The 22055-nt window shown below is 38.2% G+C and overlaps 1 protein-coding gene across 1 annotated transcript; it reads right to left on the bottom strand.

Annotated features, from left to right (window-relative positions):
* Positions 1–1081: 1081 nt before the first annotated feature.
* Positions 1082–20313, bottom strand: slc7a10b (solute carrier family 7 member 10b). The gene is made up of 11 exons (XM_063002761.1): positions 20160–20313; positions 16657–16861; positions 15812–15963; positions 11299–11424; positions 10850–11003; positions 8946–9069; positions 8726–8829; positions 4315–4411; positions 4062–4211; positions 3096–3273; positions 1082–1396 (listed from the first exon to the last, which is right to left on the bottom strand). The coding sequence occupies exons 1-11, from the start codon at positions 20311–20313 to the stop codon at positions 1266–1268; spliced, it is 1575 nt and encodes a 524-aa protein (XP_062858831.1). The 3' UTR covers positions 1082–1265.
* Positions 20314–22055: the final 1742 nt, after the last annotated feature.

Here is a 22055-nt window from a genome sequence, read left to right as displayed (position 1 = left end):
GCAAACCTCAAAACCTCTACCCCAAAAAAGTTTTAACTTTAGTACTAATAAAGACACAACTCAGTGATTTTAATTTTTTAATACAGGGAAAACATAATTTATAACAATAGATAAAAACAGAATGTTTAATTTTTTACCTTATACACTTTATTTATGTAAATTCTTGCTCATTACAAAATTAATGCCTGCAACTTATTCCAAAAATGTTGGGATGAAAGCAAAGTTACCTGTGTGTTATTATAACCATTAATATTAATTTGGAAACTAAATATACAAACTGAACCAGTATTAAAATCAGAATTATTGTTCTTGTCTTTGGCTATGTGCTTTGTAATGCAGAAAACGATTTTAATGAAGAACTGCCTGGACTCTCCTAGTAGGGTGTTGAACGAACACCCACTTTGTGGGTGGCACTGTCATCCTGAAAGAGACCACTCTTTTCAGAAATAATTTTCTTAACAGAAATGGTACATTGGTCAGGTGATAGAATTACTTGAACTTTTTTTGTATTGTTTTGGTACTGATTTGCAGTGTCCCACGTGGACCCAAACTATACCAGCAAAGCTACAGCTCATTTAATTTTTCCACAATACACCAGAGTAGATCCTGAGGACCTGGATTTTGGCCACAACCCAGGTCACTGTCCGTGTAAAGTTTTAAATCCTTGTGTGTTTGCTCTGGGTACTTTACTTTCTCAAGCAGATGATTGAGAAAGATAGTTAAAAGAGGCAGTAGATGGACTGACATACTCTAAATTGCCATAGGTGAGTGTGATTTGGATTTTTTAATGTTTTTCTCTCAGTGAATTGGTATTATGTTCAGAGAAAAGTGTATTCCTGCCTTATGCCAGGCTAGGTTGAAGCAGTTAGAAGCAATTAGTGAACACATTAATAACTGAATATTTTCAGAACACTGAACAACATGCAGCAACCACTGAAATGCCTGAATATATTTTAACTGTTCAGGTAATTTATAGAGAAATCAGTTATAATTATATAAAATGTTATAGTACTTTTATTCTGGAAGGAGCGGTAAAAAGGCAGAATTTTAAATATAATAAATAAATTATTAGATAGTTTTTAATGGATTTAAATGTTCTATAGGTTAAAATACTGATATATCCATACACAAAAAGAAAGGCCCATAGACAATTCCATTTGTGAAAATTGACTTAAAGCCATATTCTACACAGGGCACTCTAAGGTTGAACAAAACCTTATACAAGTAAAGAATAAACATACAGAAATATAACTAAAATATAAAAGTCAAACAGGTCCACAGGTCTTGTTTATAAAAGAAGATTTGTTCGTCCATTCTACTGGTACTGTGTCTTCAATGGGGTCAACTTGAGGGAAAACTACAAATAACAACCTCTGACCCAGATACGTTGCCCATTCTGTAATAACCACAACAGACACACACAGACACACAATCATGTGAACAAGCTGTAAACAAATCTAAAACTGCAGTAAAATGCAGTAATAAGACTATTACAGTGGGGTCAAAAAGTATTTAGTCAGCCACTGATTGTGCAGGTTCTCCTACTTAGAAAGATGAGAGAGGTCTGTAATTTTCATCATAGGTACACTTCAACTATGAGAGACAAAATGAGAAAAAAAATCCAAGAAATCACATTGTAGGATTTTTTAAGAATTTATTTGTAAATTATGGTGGAAAATAAGTATTTGGTCAATAACAAACAAGCAAGATTTCTGGCTCTCACAGACCTGTAACTTCTTCTTTAAGAAGCTTTTCTGTCCTCCACTCGTTACCTGTATTAATGGCACCTGTTTGACCTCGTTATCTGTATAAAAGACACCTGTCCACAGCCTCAAACAGTCAGACTCAAAACTCAACCATGGACAAGACCAAAGAGCTGTCGAAGGACACCAGGAAGAAAATTGTAGACCTGCACCAGGCTGGGAAGAGTGAATCTACAATAGGCAAGCAGGTTGGTGTGAATAAATCAACTGTGGGAGCAATTGTAAGAAAATGGAAGACATCCAAGACCATTGATAATCTCCCTTGGGGTCAAGATCTCATCCCGTGGGGTCAAAATGATCATGAGAACGGTGAGCAAAAATCCCAGAACTACACAGAGGGACCTGATGAATGACCTGCAGAGAGCTGGGACCAAAGTAACAAAGGCTACCATCAGTAACACACTACGCCGAGAGGGACTCAAATCCTGCAGTGCCAGGCGTGTCCCCCTGCTTAAGCCAGTACATGTCCAGGCCCGTCTGAAGTTTGCCAGCGGGCATATGGATGATCCAGAAGAGGATTGGGAGAATATCATGTGGTCAGATGAAACCAAAATGGAACTTTTTGGTAAAAACTCAATTCGTCGTGTTTGGAGGCTGAGTTGCATCCCAAGAACACCATACCTACTGTGAAGCACGGGGGTGGAAACATCATGCTTTTTTTCTGGAAAGGGGACAGGGCGACTGATCCGTGTTAAGGGAAGAATGAACGGGGCCATGTATCGTGAGATTTTAAGCCAAAACCTCCTTCCATCAGTGAGAGCATTGAAGATGGAACGTGGCTGGGTCTTCCAGCATGACAATAATCCCAAACACACCGCTCGGGCAACAAAGGAGTGGCTACGTAAAAAGCATTTCAAGGTCCTGGAGTGGCCTAGCCAGTCTCCAGACCTCAACCCCATAGAAAAATTGTGGAGGGAGTTGAAAGTCCGTGTTGCCCAGCGACAGCCCCAAAACATCACTGCTCTAGAGGAGATCTGCATGGAGGAATGGGCCAAAATACCTGGTGAAGACTTACAGGAAACGTTTGACCTCTGTCATGCCAACAACGGTTATGTTACAAAGTATTGAGTTGAACTTTTGTTATTGACCAAATACTTATTTTCCACCATAATTTACTAATAAATTCTTTAAAAATCCTACAATGTGATTTCCTGGAGTTTTTTCTTCTCATTTTGTCTCTCATAGTTGAAGTGTACCTATGATGAAAAATTCGGGACCTCTCTCATCTTTCTAAGTAGGAGAACCTGCACAATCAGTGGCTGACTAAATACTTTTTGGCCCCACTGTATACTTGCACATAAGAAACTTATTTTCTTTTGCATGCTTACTTACCAATGAAGTCATGGATACACTTGGGCTTGTGTTTCCAGTACACCACCAGAAAGTAGACAGGCACTCCTGTGAGCATGATGACCAGCCCCACTCCACAGACCAAAGGCTCTGAATGCAGACTAAATCCCAGAAGCAGGGCCCAAAACAGCAGATAACACACAGGTACCAAAAGACTTACCTGTGCAGAAGACAGTACATGGTTGAAACAAATTTTGAAACATTGAAATGTTTCATATATTTCAACTACTTTTATTGGAAGATAAAGACAACAGGAGTAAACTAAAATACAGCTTTTAAATGATCATTCCATTTACTGAAGATAAAGATTCATTCAAAACCAAAGCACTCATGTAAAAATGTAATTGCCCCATAAACTCAATAAATGTTTGTGCCATCATTGGCAGTTACAACTGTAATTAAACATTTTTTGATAACTTGCAATGAGTCTTTTACATTTGTAGACATTTTTTTTTACATTGCTGTGGGGGTATTTTAGCCAACTACGCATTAAATAATCTGTTTATATTTACAAAATACAAACAGGTCATTTCTTTGTATCTTTGTCATTTAAATAAATGTTAATGGGAATTTAATTAACATCACAGATTCTTCTTTTAATTAGACTTTACTAAATGTCATAACTTTCAGAAATTAAGTTTGTACCACATCTTGTCACTTTTCTGTGCCCATATAAATATAAGTAGTTTGACTGCAGTCACCAGTGAATAAAGCTTTATATTGCAGTGAGCTTAGAGACCAAGTTGCATTAAAGAAGTCCCTGTCTTTAACTGTCTTATTTATCAGTCAAACAGTTTTTTTTTTATATTTTAATAATATAAATGATATAGGACAGAGGGTTAAGATCTTGCTTAGGGTGCCAAGGGATCACACAACTGCCTACATTTCTAATAGCAAAAGTATTTTCTTATTTTAAAGTCTATTTATTAGGGAGCTTTTTAATAATACCTTAACAGGTCTGTACAGATTTGGCTTTTTCCATCTGTAATACAGCATGCCAGCAATGGTGACTCCATAGGAGAGGTAGTTGATGAAGGACACATAGTTTATTAGGTTGTGCGTTTCCCCAATGCACATAATTACAATTGTAGCAGTGCACTAATAAAAAAAAGAAAGAGGGAAAGTTAGTGTACATTGATGCTTACCCCTGGCAAATATAATGCATAATGAAATTGTAATTAAAAAACCTATAAAAACTCACACTAACAAGCAGGGCTGGTATAGGGGTGCAGCTTTTATAGTGAATCATAGCCAGTAAGCTGGGTAAATGTCCTTCTCTAGCACCAGAGAAACAAAGTCTGAAAGTGCATAAACACACAAAGAAGCACAAAATCAAAACATAAAGAGGAATAAACTTTAACAACACTTTTTAAAGTATCAGATAAACCAAGAATATGACAGCATAATGGCATATTTTTTTTACAACCCTAAATCAGCAAAAGTTGGGACAGCATGGACAATGCAAATAATAACAGTAAGTGTCCATTTTCCCCAAAAAAAGACAGGAATGTTGATTCATCTGACCACAATACACATTTCCACTGTATGATGGTCCATCCTAGATGCCCCAGAGCCCAGAGAAGTCGACGCCGCTTCTGGACATGGTTAATATAAGGCTTCTTGTTTGCACAGTAAAGTTTTAAGTGGCATTTGTGCTTGTAACTCCTTATTGTAGTGCTTGACAACGGTTTGCCAAAGTAATCCCTCACCCATGTGGTTATATCAGCTATTGTTGAGTGGCGGCTCTTGATGCAGTCCCGTCTGAGGGATCGAAGATCACGGGCGTTTAGCTTAAGCTTGCACTCTTGGCCTTTATGTACTGAAATTCCTCCCGATTCCATGAATCGTTTTAATGATATTATGGTAGAGGGAGAAACATGCAAATCCCTTCCAATCTTTCTTTGAGGTACATTGTTTTTTTTAACATTTCAATACTTTTCTCATGCATTTGTTGACAAACTGGAGATCCTCTGATCATCTTTGCTCATAAAGGCCTTTCCTGGATGCTGCTTTTGTACCAAACCATGATTACAATCACCTGTTGACATCACCTGTTTAGAATCACATCATTATTTAGTTTTTCACCTCATTACTAGCCCTTAATTGCCCCCGTCCCAACTTTTTTTGGAATGTGTTGCAGGCCTGAAATTAAGGAATAGATTTTTATTAAAAAATGAAATGAAGTTGAGCAGATAAAACATGAAATATCTTGGGTTTAAACTGTCTGCAATCAAATAAAAGTCAAAGTAAATGTAGGGAACACTGCATTTTTATTTTATTTACATTTTCCTTACTGTCCCAACTTTTTCTGATTTGGGGTTGTGTATATACAGGGGTTGGACAATGAAACTGAAACACCTGGTTTTAGACCACAATAATTTATTAGTATGGTGTAGGGCCTCCTTTTGCGGCCAATACAGCGTCAATTCATCTTGGAAATGACATATACAAGTCCTGCACAGTGGTCAGAGGGATTTTAAGCCATTCTTCTTGCAGGATAGTGGCCAGGTCACTACGTGATGCTGGTGGAGGAAAACGTTTCCTGACTCGCTTCTCCAAAACACCCCAAAGTGGCTCAATAATATTTAGATCTGGTGACTGTGCAGGCCATGGGAGATGTTCAACTTCACTTTCATGTTCATCAAACCAATCTTTCACCAGTCTTGCTGTGTGTATTGGTGCATTGTCATCCTGATACACGGCACCGCCTTCAGGATACAATGTTTGAACCATTGGATGCACATGGTCCTCCAGAATGGTTCGGTAGTCCTTGGCAGTGACGCGCCCATCTAGCACAAGTATTGGGCCAAGGGAATGCCATGATATGGCAGCCCAAACCATCACTGATCCACCCCCATGCTTCACTCTGGGCATGCAACAGTCTGGGTGGTACGCTTCTTTGGGGCTTCTCCACAACGTAACTCTCCCGGATGTGGGGAAAACAGTAAAGGTGGACTCATCAGAGAACAATACATGTTTCACATTGTCCACAGCCCAAGATTTGCGCTCCTTGCACCATTGAAACCGACGTTTGGCATTGGCACGAGTGACCAAAGGTTTGGCTATAGCAGCCCGGCCGTGTATATTGACCCTGTGGAGCTCCCGACGGACAGTTCTGGTGGAAACAGGAGAGTTGAGGTGCACATTTAATTCTGCCGTGATTTGGGCAGCCGTGGTCTTATGTTTTTTGGATACAATCCGGGTTAGCACCCGAACATCCCTTTCAGACAGCTTCCTCTTGCATCCACAGTTAATCCTGTTGGATGTGGTTTGTCCTTCTTGGTGGTATGCTGACATTACCCTGGATACCTTGGCTCTTGATACATCACAAAGACTTGCTGTCTTGGTCACAGATGCGCCAGCAAGACGTGCACCAACAATTTGTCCTCTTTTGAACTCTGGTATGTCACCCATTATAATGTTGTGTGCATTGCAATATTTTGAGCAAAACTGTGCTCTTACCCTGCTAATTGAACCTTCACACTCTGCTCTTACTGGTGCAATGTGCAATTAATGAAGATTGGCCACCAGACTGGTCCAATTTAGCCATGAAACCTCCCACACTAAAATGACAGGTGTTTCAGTTTCATTGTCCAACCCCTGTATATACAGTATATATATCTATATCTATATCTATATCTATATATATATATATATATATATATATATATATATACAGTGTATCACAAAAGTGAGTACACCCCTCACATTTCTGCAAATATTTCATTATATCTTTTCATGGGACAACACTATAGACATGAAACTTGGATATAACTTAGAGTAGTCAGTGTACAACTTGTATAGCAGTGTAGATTTACTGACATTAATGTCTAAATAGCTGGCAACATAAGTGAGTACACCCCACAGTGAACATGTCCAAATTGTGCCCAAATGTGTCGTTGTCCCTCCCTGGTGTCATGTGTCAAGGTCCCAGGTGTAAATGGGGAGCAGGGCTGTTAAATTTGGTGTTTTGGGTACAATTCTCTCATACTGGCCACTGGATATTCAACATGGCACCTCATGGCAAAGAACTCTCTGAGGATGTGAGAAATAGAATTGTTGCTCTCCACAAAGATGGCCTGGGCTATAAGAAGATTGCCAACACCCTGAAACTGAGCTACAGCATGGTGGCCAAGGTCATACAGCGGTTTTCCAGGACAGGTTCCACTCGGAACAGGTTTCGCCAGGGTCGACCAAAGAAGTTGAGTCCACGTGTTCGGCGTCATATCCAGAGGTTGGCTTTAAAAAATAGACACATGAGTGCTGCCAGCATTGCTGCAGAGGTTGAAGACGTGGGAGGTCAGCCTGTCAGTGCTCAGACCATACGCCGCACACTGCATCAACTCGGTCTGCATGGTCGTCATCCCAGAAGGAAGCTGACGCACAAGAAAGCCCGCAAACAGTTTGCTGAAGACAAGCAGTCCAAGAACATGGATTACTGGAATGCCCTGTGGTCTGACGAGACCAAGATAAACTTGTTTGGCTCAGATGGTGTCCAGCATGTGTGGCGGCGCCCTGGTGAGAAGTACCAAGACAACTGTATCTTGCTTACAGTCAAGCATGGTGGTGGTAGCATCATGGTCTTGGGCTGCATGAGTGTTGCTGGCACTGGGGAGCTGCAGTTCATTGAGGGAAACATGAATTCCAACATGTACTGTGACATTCTGAAACAGAGCATGATCCCCTCCCTTCGAAAACTGGGCCTCATGGCAGTTTTCCAACAGGATAACGACCCCAAACACAACCTCCAAGATGACAACTGCCTTGCTGAGGAAGCTGAAGGTAAAGGTGATGGACTAAACCCAATTGAGCACCTGTGGCACATCCTCAAGTGGAAGGTGGAGGAGTTCAAGGTGTCTAACATCCACCAGCTCCGTGATGTCATCATGGAGGAGTGGAAGAGGATTCCAGTAGCAACCTGTGCAGCTCTGGTGAATTCCATGCCCAGGAGGGTTAAGGCAGTGCTGGATAATAATGGTGGTCACACAAAATATTGACACTTTGGGCACAATTTGGACATGTTCACTGTGGGGTGTACTCACTTATGTTGCCAGCTATTTAGACATTAATGGCTGTGTGTTGAGTTATTTTCAGAAGACAGTAAATCTACACTGCTATACAAGTTGTACACTGACTACTCTAAGTTATATCCAAGTTTTATTTCTATAGTGTTGTCCCATGAAAAGATATAATAAAATATTTGCAGAAATGTGGGGGGTGTACTCACTTTTGTGATACACTGTATATATATATATATATATATATATATATATATATATATATATATATATATATACGTATATATATATATATATATATATATATATATATATAGATATATAGATATATGTTAACACAAATGATTGTGTTACATCACAACATGTAATGAGTAATAACACAAATGCATTCTTGTTACAATAAGTACAGAAGCAGTAGTATTTATAGAAATGCTTACAGAACTTTAAACTACAGTTATGATGACAAAGTTGTAGTAAATAAGAATCATTCCAGAAGGGGGCAGCAGATCGTATTGTAGACATTAGATTATCTAAACGAGGGCACTTTCACTCCTTTGGTAGCGAATAAAAAGATACCCAAAAAAGATACCTGACCTGGATGAGGTGAAGAGGTAGCCATTGATGCCTCCGAATGTGGAAAGTGCAACAGAGATGGGAATGATAGTGGAGAACATTCCAAGAAGCTTTTCTCCAAACGTCTGTTAAACATGTCAGAATGTACCACATTTTCAAAACAATAAGAGGATAATTTTACTTCAGTCACAATGAACAATCTCTGACTAAGTAAAGATGAAAGACTATAATGTATACGTACTACAGCCACAGCGTTTGAGGCCAGCAGCTCCTCTGGAGACATGGAGGAGAAGTAGGCAATATTGGTGAGTGTGTATACAACAGTTACCAGAGGAATGGAGATGTAAATTGCACGGGGAAGGTTCCTGGTAAAACAAAATTCATGTTTAATTCATGACATTTATTTATATTTATATAGTAGATGTAAATCAAGCATTGTAGATATTACAGAAAAAACTCATAGCATCAATTGCAAATGATCAAACATTCTAACATAAAGCTACTAAACAATACCATGCTGGACATAAAAGAGTATACAAAATGTACTCCATTTAGAAATTTCTTTTGTTATTTTGTTTAGACAAATCACAACTGTTTCTGTTATGAAAACCAGTGCTCATTCTGAATGTTATAAACCACTTAGTTCCATGGTGGCGTCATACTAGGTTCTAGCTGATGTTTTGTGATTGTTGAATACTAAAATAATGATTTTTTTAAATTAAGTATTTTTTATTTAATAATACAAGGCATTGCTATAAACCTAGACATCTGTAAACATGCCACATCAAAAAAGCATTTGCCCATATTCTAGGGTAGTTAGTTTGGACTGAAAGTTGACTGGCCCTGCTTTCTGGATGGGTAAGTGGGATTGCATTCTTGTCTTCTCTACTAAAAACACAAAGCTAATTCTGAACTCCTCGGTTCAAAACTCAGTGTTGCCACCGGTCGGCTGGGCACCATCTGGCGGGCATAATTGGCAGTGCCTACAGCAGATACTTATTGGCCATCATATCTGCTAGGGTGGGACGACCGGACTATGTGTGGGTCAGGAGGAAAATGGGGAGAAAATGCATTAAAAAAACACATAAAGCTAGGCAATCTTAGGAATCTGTAAAATAATGTGTATAAACAATGGTGACTATTGCTTTCCTTCAGAAGCACTGACCGGGTTTTGGAAAAAAAAAAAAAAAAAAAGATCATAAAGTTTCTAATAAGCAAGGTTTGTACATATGACAACCTAAAATATACTGATAACAGACTTTTTTACAGTACACAACTGCTACATTAAAAAAGTCCCCAGTGATAACGGACAAGCCATATACACAAAACCAAATTCTTTTGGTGACTCCCGTTAGGTGTTGGCAAAGCAGATCATTCGTCCTCATCTTGCCCAGTCCTGAACATCCTCCTCTGTCACACCAACCAACTGCATGTCCTACTTCACCACATCCATAAACCTCCTATTTGGTCTTCTTCCGCTCCTCCTGTTTGACGGCTCCATCCTCAGCACCCTTCCTCCCGATATAACTTTCATCCCTACTCTGCACATTCCCAAACAATTTCAATCTCATCTCCCTATCTTTGTCTCCAAAACATTCCACCTGCTCGTCTGTCTATTAAACTCGATTCTAATCTTGTCCATTCTCAACGCTGCCAGTGAGAATCAGCATTAAACAGCTGTCTAAAAAAGATTAGTCAGAAATGCTAAGAAACGCCAGCCCACCAGCTGTAAGTTTCTAATTTGACTAACTGGCCACATCTGAGGTAGCGTATTCCAGATGGGACATCACTTCCTTGTCGCTGCAACAGAGGCTCTTACTGTCTAGAGGGAGATTTTATATATAAATGTTTTAATCCAAATTAAAACATTGCAAAACAGGAAAGGGGGAAAACACAAGACAGAGGATCATCAACAGTCTTGCATGACAAAGTTTTTCCCAGTTTTTCCCACATTTATGTAAAATCTTTTGAAATTGCTGTCCCTTTCTCTAAAATACTGTATAAGTAAGCAGATATGATCTGTTTGGATGCCCAGAATCTGGCATATTGCATGGTAATAGCCAGCTGCATCTTAAAACCCTTAGATCTGCAATACAATTATTAATACTTGTAAAAACAATGAATGTGTAAGGTGTACACCCCTACCTCCTGGGATCCACCACTTCTTCTGTGACATAGTTGAGAAAGTTCCAGCCACTGAAGGCAAAGGAGGCCTGGAGAAAAGCCAGAGCAATCTGCCCGACTGCTGGAGTCTTATAGAAGTCGAATGCTATTTGTGGAGTGAGACCCTCGTAATTACCTAGAGGAGATAAGAAATTATAAAAATTCCATCAGAAATTAGTTACTGTGGTATTAGTATGAGAATGCAAATATAGAGTTAGCGATATGTCAGAGGGAGAACTGCTAGACCATTATGGCTGTGTGTCTATGTTTGGTTTCAGATTTTGTCACTGACAATCCAAAAGGCTTCATTCAATAAGGTCTAAAATTACAAGAACATTTTAAAAATCTGACTGAAATCAGTAACATAATAAAGAATAATTAGTGGCTAGCTCTGCCTAGATAAGCCATGCCTGGTGGTTACATTTTCTCACCTTTATAGATCTGAAACAGTCCAACAGCTATGATTAGTCCAAGTGCCATTAGCTTTCCCACGGTAAAGATATCCTGAATACGTGTGGCCATGCGTACGCTGAAGCAGTTTACCCATGTTAGAAATACTGTACACACACACACATATACACACACAAACACACACACACACACACACACACACACACACACACACACAGAGGCTTACTGACAAATAACAGCATGTGTCATCAGTAAAAGTTCTGTCAAAGATAGTACCTTTACATATAAAATTTTAGATAAACAGAAACAGTCTCAAAAGAGACTAACGCTTTGGTCCCGTGCAGCTGCGTCAGCCACAATAACGGGAAAGTGATTTAAAGCAAAAGCAAAACAGTCATAGCAGCATATGTCAAGCATGGTCAAATGACATTAGCAAAAATACTGCATTTCAAAGCTTAATGGAGAATCTATAGCATTTTACAGGATAACTTATAAGTGCCCCAAAAATACCAAGAATTGTGATTTTTCAGATTGCACAAAGCTAAAATTAATGGCTAAACTGACATTTAAAAATCCATTTGTATTAAAGATCAAAGCATAAAGACCAATGCATGTGACCTGTTGTATCCAATGTTGAAAAATACTTGAACCCCAGGGCAATGCAAAAAAGTAATATGAGTAAAACTTAACCATATTTTCCACATGTGGATGGATTAATATTTTAGAATAGCATTTTAATACTATAACATTTTGTAAAATTGTAATTGTAAGTCAGTATGTAAATGTAAGGTGCACCTCCCAATGACATGGTTGTTTGGGCAAATGCATTTTTGCTTTTACAAATTTTCTATGAATAAGAACTATTCTTAATTACAGTTACCACATACTTAAATAGTATTTAGTGATTGTAACTATAATAACTGTTGTGGGGCGGCACGGTGGCTAAGTGGGCAGCACTGTAGCCTCACAGCAAGAAGGTCCTGGGTTCGATCCCCAGGTGGGGCGGTCTGGGTCCTTTCTGTGTGAAGTTTGCATGTTCTCCCCGTCTCTGTGTGGGTTTCCTCCCACAGTCCAAAGACATGCAAGTGAGGTAAATTGGAGATACAAAATTGTCCATTTGATAAAACCCTGTGAATTGATAAACCTTGTGTAATGAGTAACCACCGTTGCTGTCATGAATGTAACCAAAGTGTAAAACATGATGTTAAAATCCTGACAAACAAACAAACTACAGTAACTGTTGTGCTTTACTCACCACTGCTAAAAACTCCCTGTTTGACTACACAGCTTGGATGTATGCATCCACAAACACAGCAGCTAATCTATTTTGGGTAGCTATTTATTTGAACTGTTATATTAAGTGGGAGAGTCTTATGGGAGACTTATGCCCTTAAATGCCCATATGAAGAAAAGAAAGGGTTAAAAGGAGAAATACAGCAGTGTCATCCATTATTGCTTTTCTTTCATTCCCTCTTAGTTTCTCTGTAAAAAAAAAAAAGTCCCTTTTAACAATGACTAACAAATTGCTGCCTGGTGTGAGAAAATAAAAATAGGGGGTGATGAGCAGGTCCGTGAAAAGATGGAGCGCCTCACACTTTTCACATTCCTTTCTTGTGTGAACCCTGCAAAAGAGAGTGAATAATAGAAGCCAATGCAATAATCACACGGCCAGGCGTCTCCATCACAGCAGAGTCAAGTGCTTTGGCTTGCTGTTCTGCTGTTGTTCCTCAATGCCTCTGTGAAAGCTTGCCATAAACAAGAATAAATGTGCTTCACATGTTTACATGTCAGCCCTCTTGTTGTTGTTTAGGTTTGTTTTCGATTTAGTTTATATGTTTTTCTCTTTACCCCTAAACTTTCTGAACTTTGTGTATTGTCAACTATGTTGGCATCGTTTCATGTAGCGCAACTGCTGGAACTCTGGGAAGGCGTGACTGTTAATTGGTCAATTAGGCAAACAAGTTTTCTAAAGAATGAAGATTTACTCTTTAGGGCTTCATAGCCTTTTAAGCTGGGTTAATGAACCAATCCTTCTGGCTCATGGGATAGCAACAAACAAGTAGTGACTTCATAAGGTATCTTATCAGGGTAGTGTGAACTGCCTGTTACATTTACATTTTTGGCATTTAGCAGATGCTCTTATCCAGAGCGACTTACAGAAGTGCTTCCATAGTGCACATTCTGTCCGAACATCTGAGTTCTGTCCGAACATCTGAGTCTCTTGCTGTCTTTAAAAAACGATTAAAAACCCACCTTTTTACTAAACACTTAGGCTGACTTGTACTTATTTACTAACACTTTATTCCAAAGCCACTTTGGTTCTAACAGGTTTTAGCAGATTTGTGTTCTTCGACTGTTGTTTACCTAAACTTGAGAAATGAAATGTTCACTATAGAAGCACTTCTGTAAGTCGCTCTGGATAAGAGCGTCTGCTAAATGCTGAAAATGTAAATTACCTTACTCTAGTTTAAGTAGACAACAGTCCAAGAACACAAACCTGTTAGAACCAATTTTTTTTTTGTTGCAAGAAATGAAATAGTATTAGTGAGTGTTAGTAAGTAAGTACAAGTCAGCTTAAGTGTTTAGTAAAGAGGTGGGTTTTTAATCGTTTTTAAAGACAGCAAGAGACTCAGATGTTTGAACAGACAGAGGAAGTTCATTCCACCACTTGGGTGCTAGTACAGAGAAGAGCTTTGATGCTTGTCTTCCTCGAGTCCTGGGTGGAGGATCAAGTCGAGCGAGACTAGTGGCTCGGAGGTTGCGTGGTACAGAGCGGGGTTTTATTAGACCACGAAGGTAGCTTGGGGCTGGTCCATTTTTGGCTTTGTAGGTGAGCATCAGTGTTTTAAACTGAATGCGTGCAGCTACAGGAAGCCAGTAAAGAGAACACAGCAGTGGGGTGATGTGGCAGTGTGTAGGTTGGTTAAAAACCAGACAGACAGCTGCATTTTGAATGAGCTGCAAGGGTTTAATAGTGGACATGGGAGCACCTTCCAGCAGGTTACTACTCTACTCTTCTACTCTTCTTTCGGCTGCTCCCGTGTTTAAGGGTCTTATTCTGGTCTCATTCTGGTCTGCATACCTGATTTGGGACAGTTTTTATGCTGGATGCCCTTCCTGATGCAGCCCTTCTTGTTTTTATCCAGGCTTGGGACCAGCACTGAAAGCACACTACATGGCCTAGCTCTACACGGACTAAGATTTCTCAGAAGTTGTGAATACCTTTTACAATATTAAGAATGGTAGATAGTAAAAGACCTAAATTATTTATAATTTTCTTCAGGTAAATAACAATTGTTTCATGTCTGTTGCTGACATAAAATCATAATTTGTTTATATCTTATAACATTAAAAGTCAAATAAAAGTCACACTTTTCTCAGTTAAATAAAAGTTCAAGGAATGCCAGATTCTTGTTTTTATTGCATTTTTATTGCAAGTCCAAACTGTTTTTGGACATGGGGTTTTGATTATTTTGATTATTATGTTCACAAAAATGAATTTGGCTATTAAGTCTCTGAAAGATACCACACATGCTATAACAAAGCTGTAAGCTTACAGCATCAAGACAGGACTTAGGACAGAAAATAGTCATTGACACTGTAGGGTAAATGCTATCAGACTCATATTTCTAGTTGCAAATGAGCTCATGAACTCATCTGTCAATTGTTTGTTCTTAATATTTTTTTTTCTACAGCAGCCCAGGCATAGAATACCTATTTTCCCTAATTTAATAACCTTATTATTAAGGCCCTACCTAATTCATGGGCGTGAAAATTGCATCACGGACCGTAATATGCAATTTGCTGTGAAATTCAAAATTTAAGGTTTGTGTTTAGCGATTTAACATTTTTCATTCGTGTAGCATATGAAATCTGAGGCGTAATATGCAATATGAGGCGGTCCTAGCAATAATATGGCAATTACATTAGTGTAACAGACTTTTCTATGGTGTGTTGTGCTTACAATGTTTGATGTATGTGTTTACGTATTAAGTGCATTTTGTCCCTTCGGAGATTTCATTATTGGAAAAGTGTTCTTCTCTAGACATGTGATCTCTCTCTGTCTGGCTCCCAATAATTTGTTTACGTGCAGTTTATTTCTTACTTCATAAACTCAGCAAACTCTAAAGATGCTCAATTACATTAGCAATTGGTTAGACAAAATGTTCAAGATGTCGAAGTCTAAAGCAGCTAAAAACACTACTTGGGTAACTAAGTTTGGAAAACTCCCAACTGATTATGTGGGTGCAGAAGGGGTGTGTCAAAACACAGACATCAATTTATGAGTGTTATTCAATGACTGCCAAGAAATGTGGAACTTTTCCTTAAAAATCTGTGAAATCTGCGAGGTCCGCAAAAATTAAACAAATTTTTCCATGAATTTAGTAGCACCCTACCTATCACAAAACATATTCTCCGCTATAATCTATTCCACACCGAGTGTAGTAGTTACATAGAAGACATCTAAAAACAAGAAATGGTAAAAGATGCAAAATAATGGGAATTAAACTAAATGTAAGATGTCATACTCACATATGCAGACTGCGGAGAGCATACGCGTGGCCATGTACGGAGGGACACAGTTGGGAAAGGCAGGTTGCAGGACATAGTTAGAGAAGGTAAGGGCTATTACTGCCAGAGTGGTGGGATACATGATTAACACTGCACTCCACAATAGAAGAAAGCTTAAAGAACAAAAAATAAATGTAAATAAATAACTTAATAAAAGAAAGGAAAAATCATAGCAAAAAGACATAAAGCATTTGGATCAGTTTGAGAAAATAAAATACAGTAAAAATGGTACATCTGTCCTAGACATAATTTCTGTTTAAAATTAATGCCTTGGGCACTTAGGTGGCACAACAGTATAATGTGAAAGCCAAATACCACCAAGATCCACCAAGATCCTAAGCTTTCAAATTTGAATCTCAATCAGTGTTATTGACCTGCCCTGGCGCTCATAAAGGCACAATTGGTTTTGCCTGAGAAAAGAAATAGGTAGAATTTATTGTCACTGTACATTTAGTCCTCTGCTGTCTGGTTAAGGTTTAGTATTTATGTTACAATTCTCTTCACATCCTAATTGAGCAGAATTAAGTTTACTTCATTTAGAGGACTAGAAAAGGGTTGTAACGTTTCTGCACTAGTGATGGATAATCTGGAGTGCCTAGTATGTTTCTCGGAACATGATGTGATTCTATCACAGACAAGTGAAGGATCCGCCTGGCAACTGCCTTGTTATCTAGCTTGTAAACCATTATAAACTACACACCTTTTTGGTTTTCACACTGTTTGAAGCAACTGTTCTGTTTTATAATCAAATGAAAATGAAAGAAAAAAAAAACAATTCTGATTATTATTCTGATGATGAGCATTACCCAACAAGGCCTCCAAAAATCTCTGTAACATATGAGTAGTCTCCCCCAGACTTGGGAATGGTGACCCCAAGTTCAGCATAACAAAGGGAACCAAGTGCAGCAATGCCCCCTCCTAACATCCATACCACCAGTGCCAATCCAACTGATCCTGAGTGTTCCAGAACGCCTTTAGGAGAGATGAAGATTCCAGAACCAATGATGTTACCTGCAGAAATCAAATATGGTATTAATGTAGTACACAGATACTTAATACTGCAATAAATTTATAGAAATAAAACTTTAGTCTAAATTAAAGTTGCAATGCTTTTTAGAATAAAAAGATTTTTATGTAGGTAGTTAATATGGCACTGACATTGTTGTAAGTGCCAAATAACTTCATTTTCTTTATTAATTTATTTATTAGGATTTTAACAGCATGTTTACACACTTTGGTTACATTCATGACAGAAACGGTAGTTATTCGTCAGTTCACAAGTTTAATGTCAAACACAATTATGTGTTTGACATTTCACCTCACTTGCATGTCTTTGGACTGTGTGAGGAAACCGGAGTTCCTGGAGGAAACTCACACAGACACAAGGAGAACATGCAAACTCCACACAGAAAGGACCCAGACCGCCAAACTGGGGATCGAACCCAGGACCAGGACTGAGCCACTGTGCCACCCTTTCATTCTTAAAGCTGAAATTATGCCGCTTGGAGTCATCTAAAAGGTGTGCAGTATAAATTTGTTAACTGGTTTTGTTGCATGTTTTTATTTTGAATAATACATTATCACAACTTCTTAATACTAATTTATTGCAAATTACCTTGCACCCCAAGTGCAACCAACAGAATAATCTGTGTGGTAGATGAACATGACTGACCACAAAATGCTCTTTTTTTAAGTGCAAATCAGACTGGTGTTGACTGGGCCTTTTTAAAACGGAATATTCATTTTCTGCCATTGTTTTCCTGCCATTCTGCCTTGTTTCTCTGTTTTGGATCATTGTCCTGCTGCATATTCAAATTATACTGTAGCTTCAGCTCAAAGATACTCTTACATTCTCCTTAAGGAAGGAATTTAGATTTTTTTTTATTTTTATCTCATGCAAGTATACCATCACACAACCACCTCCATGTTTAACTGTTTTAAAATGTTTTTACTTTAAAATGTTATATTTGCTTTTGTCTGTCCATGAAACACTACCATACTAAAAACTACATTATCCGAGTACTTTTAGTTTTTTTTCTATGCTACCCTCCAATGAAATTTTTGCTTTTATCACTTTTGGATTATGCAAGAACACTGGCCCATGATGAGGATTGGGACTACTTTATTTCTGGGATTCTTCTAATCTCTTGATTTTACAGCAGGCTGGCAACTGAGGTAAGTTTACCATTCCAAGTTCTCTTTATTTAAAAATAATAGCTCTCATGTGGTTCAGTACAGTCCCAAAGCTTTAGAAATGTCCTTGGAACAGTGCATAGTGTTCCAATAAAACTTAAACTTAAAATGCTTGACTTTTTCAAGTTAAGAAAAATAGTTCTGGGTCAAAATAAAGATTGGCTGTATTCAGTTAACTAGCTTTGCTGTCCAATAGGGTTTTAGCTAATGAAGTGACTAAGAGGACAAATACTGTTTCACAAGCTGTTGAAATAGGTGTTATATAGCTCATAAAATGCTCTCAGCGACCCCACTAACTTCACATGGTTTTCAATAATACAACTTACAGTTGATTGTAAAATATTTAGACATTTTACGGACTTGTTGCAGCCGTGGGATTCTATTACAGTCCCACACTTGAATTAAGTGAGCTCTTTAGAACAACATATTCTTTCACAAGTGTTTGTAAAGGCAGACTGTATTGCAAGATGCTTGATTTTATACACCTGTGGCAGTGGGACTGAATAAAACACCTAAATTCAATGATTAAGAAGTGTGTCCCAATATTTTTCTTCATATAGTGTGAATGCATCTGCTTTGCAAAATGTAACAGCTGTGTGCTGTGAGCATCCTGTTTAAACTTAAGACATTTTAGGTGTTTTTATGTGATGGTGGATGTGTGCCACAGCACCAGTAACCTAGATTTAATTCCTGCTTGCTGGTTTTCTGAATAATATCCATATCACTTTTTGTTGTTGTTTATTAATCAAAGATTACCATAGTTTGTCCACCCTTGCAATTTACTGAATATGGCAGAACATAGACGAATCAAGAATGGGTGTCCAAATACTTTTGACCATGGAGTGTAGCTCTAGAAATGCCACTGCTGTTTAGTCATGCCTAGCGTTGGTCTGTTATTCTTTATACTGCAAGACATACAACTTAATATAAGCCAATCAGGGCTACAACTAATCAATATTCCAGTCCATTCCATTCCAATCAATTAATTGGTTTATTAATTTATTCATTTATCCTGGTCAGTGTTAAGGCAGGTCCAGTTCACCCGGAATCACTGGTCGCGAGGCAACAATCCCCAGAACCCCCAACACGCAGCCAAAAAACTTTCTTAAAAAAGCTATTAAAGTCCAAAAATACATTTAAGAAACATTAAACAGCATTTCCATTATTTAAAAAAACACACACAAAAAAACACACACACATAGGCTTATCACTTGGATACAGATATAATACAGGTACTGAAGTGTTGCACCCAAGCATTTAATCTATTGGTAGAAAAAGTTATTTGTACAACAAACAGGTGATTCTAATCATGTAATTAAAGGATCTCCAGTTTGTCAAGAAATGTGTGTGAAAATTATTAAAACATTTAAAAACAATGTTCCCCAAAGAAAGATCGGAAGGGATTTGCATTTTTTCCCTCTATACTGTATTCCAGAATGTCATTAAATGATTCAAGAAATTTGGAGGATCTGGAGGCACACCTACGCTGAACTTTGGTAAAACTAATTAATATGCTTTTAACATGGGCCAAATTCATTGTTGTAGATCTGCCAAGATGTGGTTATTCTGGGGCTAAGATGTATTTATTATTATTATTGAACTCTACATACATTTACAAAACATGGATACTTTCAATGTGTAGAATACAATCTATACTATAAATAATAAATCATTAAAACTATAAATGGGATCCAACACAAGGTTGGAGCTGCTTGTCATTAATTGGTCTTGAAGCATGCAAGTCAAATGTAGTGGTCTGTTTAGCACAAACATGACTTTGAAATATTCAATATTCAAGCAACACTTTCCAGAAAAAGACTTAACATAATTTGGAAATAACAGCACATAAATAACTTAGCAAAACACTATGTTGTTTTAGATTAAATATATGTATGTAAACAGAACTATTTATTTGTTTAAAAGTAAATTTGACATTGAATCAAACAATTGGCCAAATTAAAACACACATTTTAGGTAATAAACAGTTACTTTCCTATAATTTAGTAATGTTCATCAAGTTTTCCCAGCTGTGTAAAGTTTCTTCCAAAGTCTTGTAAGGATTTTTTTTCTAATCTAGTAAAACAACTTTCTAAACTTTTCTAAATCTGGAATTTACCTATAATGATGGTGCAGGCGCTCAGCAGTCCAATCTCTTTTTTAAGGGTCACTCTCTCCGGGATCGAATCGCGCTTTACCCTGCCGTCTTTCATGGTGCCCGGCTGAGCCTCGGCCTTACGCCTGTTGTTTCTGTGCCACTCCACTCCATGCATTTCAGCGAGCACCACAAAACCAAGCTCTCCTCCTTCTGCTCCCTCCCACCCTTTGCCTCTTCATCTGCGCTCGGACCATTGATGCACGGTGAAAAGAAGGCGCATGCGCAGCATCCGCCGCCATCCAGGACTGAATGCTAACGACTGCTTAGGAGCAAACGAAAGCCTAATGGTTGACTGCTCTATATAAATACATGGCGTGTGACTAATGGCTTTAAGATGTACATAGGATGAGCAAAATAAGTAAAACACCACAGGGAAAAAGAGCTGGACTTTCGAGGGGCTGAATTACAATCACACCCAGCTGCACAATTTTATATTATGTTAACTGCCAATGAACAGTATGCATTTCAATTAACTATTGAGAACAACATGATTTAACTATAAACCCAAAATCTACACATCCTGAGCTTTACAGAGCTGAACTTCATAGCAGGACTGACTTTTGGAAACATTTTGTATTAAAAGGCCAAAGCACAAATACATTCTGTATAACCTGGCAGATGACAAAATACTTCTAAGAACAATGGCTTAATGGTACAACTTTGAACATGTTTATGTGATAAACTTAATAATTTAAGTCATGGTGGGGGATCAATACAGTATGTGCAGCATGATTTGAATTGGCATGGTCATAAAACAGTCAAAAATATCAGTAAAAGTTCTGTTACACAGACTGCAAAGATAATCTTAATCTTCTTTAGCTCTTAAAGAACTAAAAGTCTATTTAAGACTAGTTGACAGCATTCCAAGAGTGACGCCATTCTGCATTAGGCCCCTGATTTTAACATACTGCCATTTAATACATTTTCAATAATTAATCCACCCCCTATATTCCAACTGTGGTTGTGTTGAGACATCTCTTATCTGATCTTGGTATTTGAGTGTAGAGGAAGATCTAGAGTCTGCTAAAATGTCAATGGTATTACTTAAGATACACTTATCTGCAATTACACAAAACCTTCATCATGTATTCCCATATGATACTACTTAAATACAATAATTAGCTCTAATTCTGTTTTTTTTTTTTCCATTCAGTCCTTGCCAGGACAAAAGCTCTTGCTGGGACTCCACAGAAGGAAACAGAAAAAAAGAGGCGTGATATGTGAAGAGATCCCAGGAGCACTGAGCTGTACATTTTACAATGGAGTGGCTTCCTCACACCCCTATTCACCCTGGAAGAATCCCTGGCGTGGAATTTAGGAAGTCAAGTCGTGAATTTGTGCTGTGGCTTTTCCCTGGCTAACAGCACTGGTTGCACAATGAAAACTCTACATTCAGCTGATCCTTGCCAAAGAGACTGTTCAAAGTAGAGCTGCTTTGTAAAGGCGGCAGGAAGGCCCAAACACTGCCAGCAGTGTGCGGCCCTTAAAGGAAGAAGTCGAGCAGAAAACCAATACATCACAAGAGCCACCAAAAAGGAAAAAGGGGCTGAAACTGAGGGAGAGACTGATAGTTTGAATGAGGGCGTAATTGAGTAAGATCATACCCACCAAATGGCTTCACAAATGGATGAACAGTTTAAAACAGGACGTACTGATATTTAATTATTAATAAGTATGTGCAGTCTAAGAAACCAAAAATAATTGCAAAAATTGCAACTGTGCAAAGGAAGATTATTGGCAAATTGATGAATACTTATAAGTAAGTGATCCATTTATCTTTTTTTTCACTGCAAATGTTTGTTTTGTATTTAAAGGTGAAATGAGAGACCTTTAAGTGCCATAAGTACATAATGAAAT

The sequence above is a fragment of the Trichomycterus rosablanca genome, chromosome 1 (assembly GCF_030014385.1).
Source record: "Trichomycterus rosablanca isolate fTriRos1 chromosome 1, fTriRos1.hap1, whole genome shotgun sequence".
NCBI lineage: Eukaryota > Metazoa > Chordata > Actinopteri > Siluriformes > Trichomycteridae > Trichomycterus > Trichomycterus rosablanca.
This window is presented reverse-complemented; position numbering and strand designations above follow the sequence as displayed.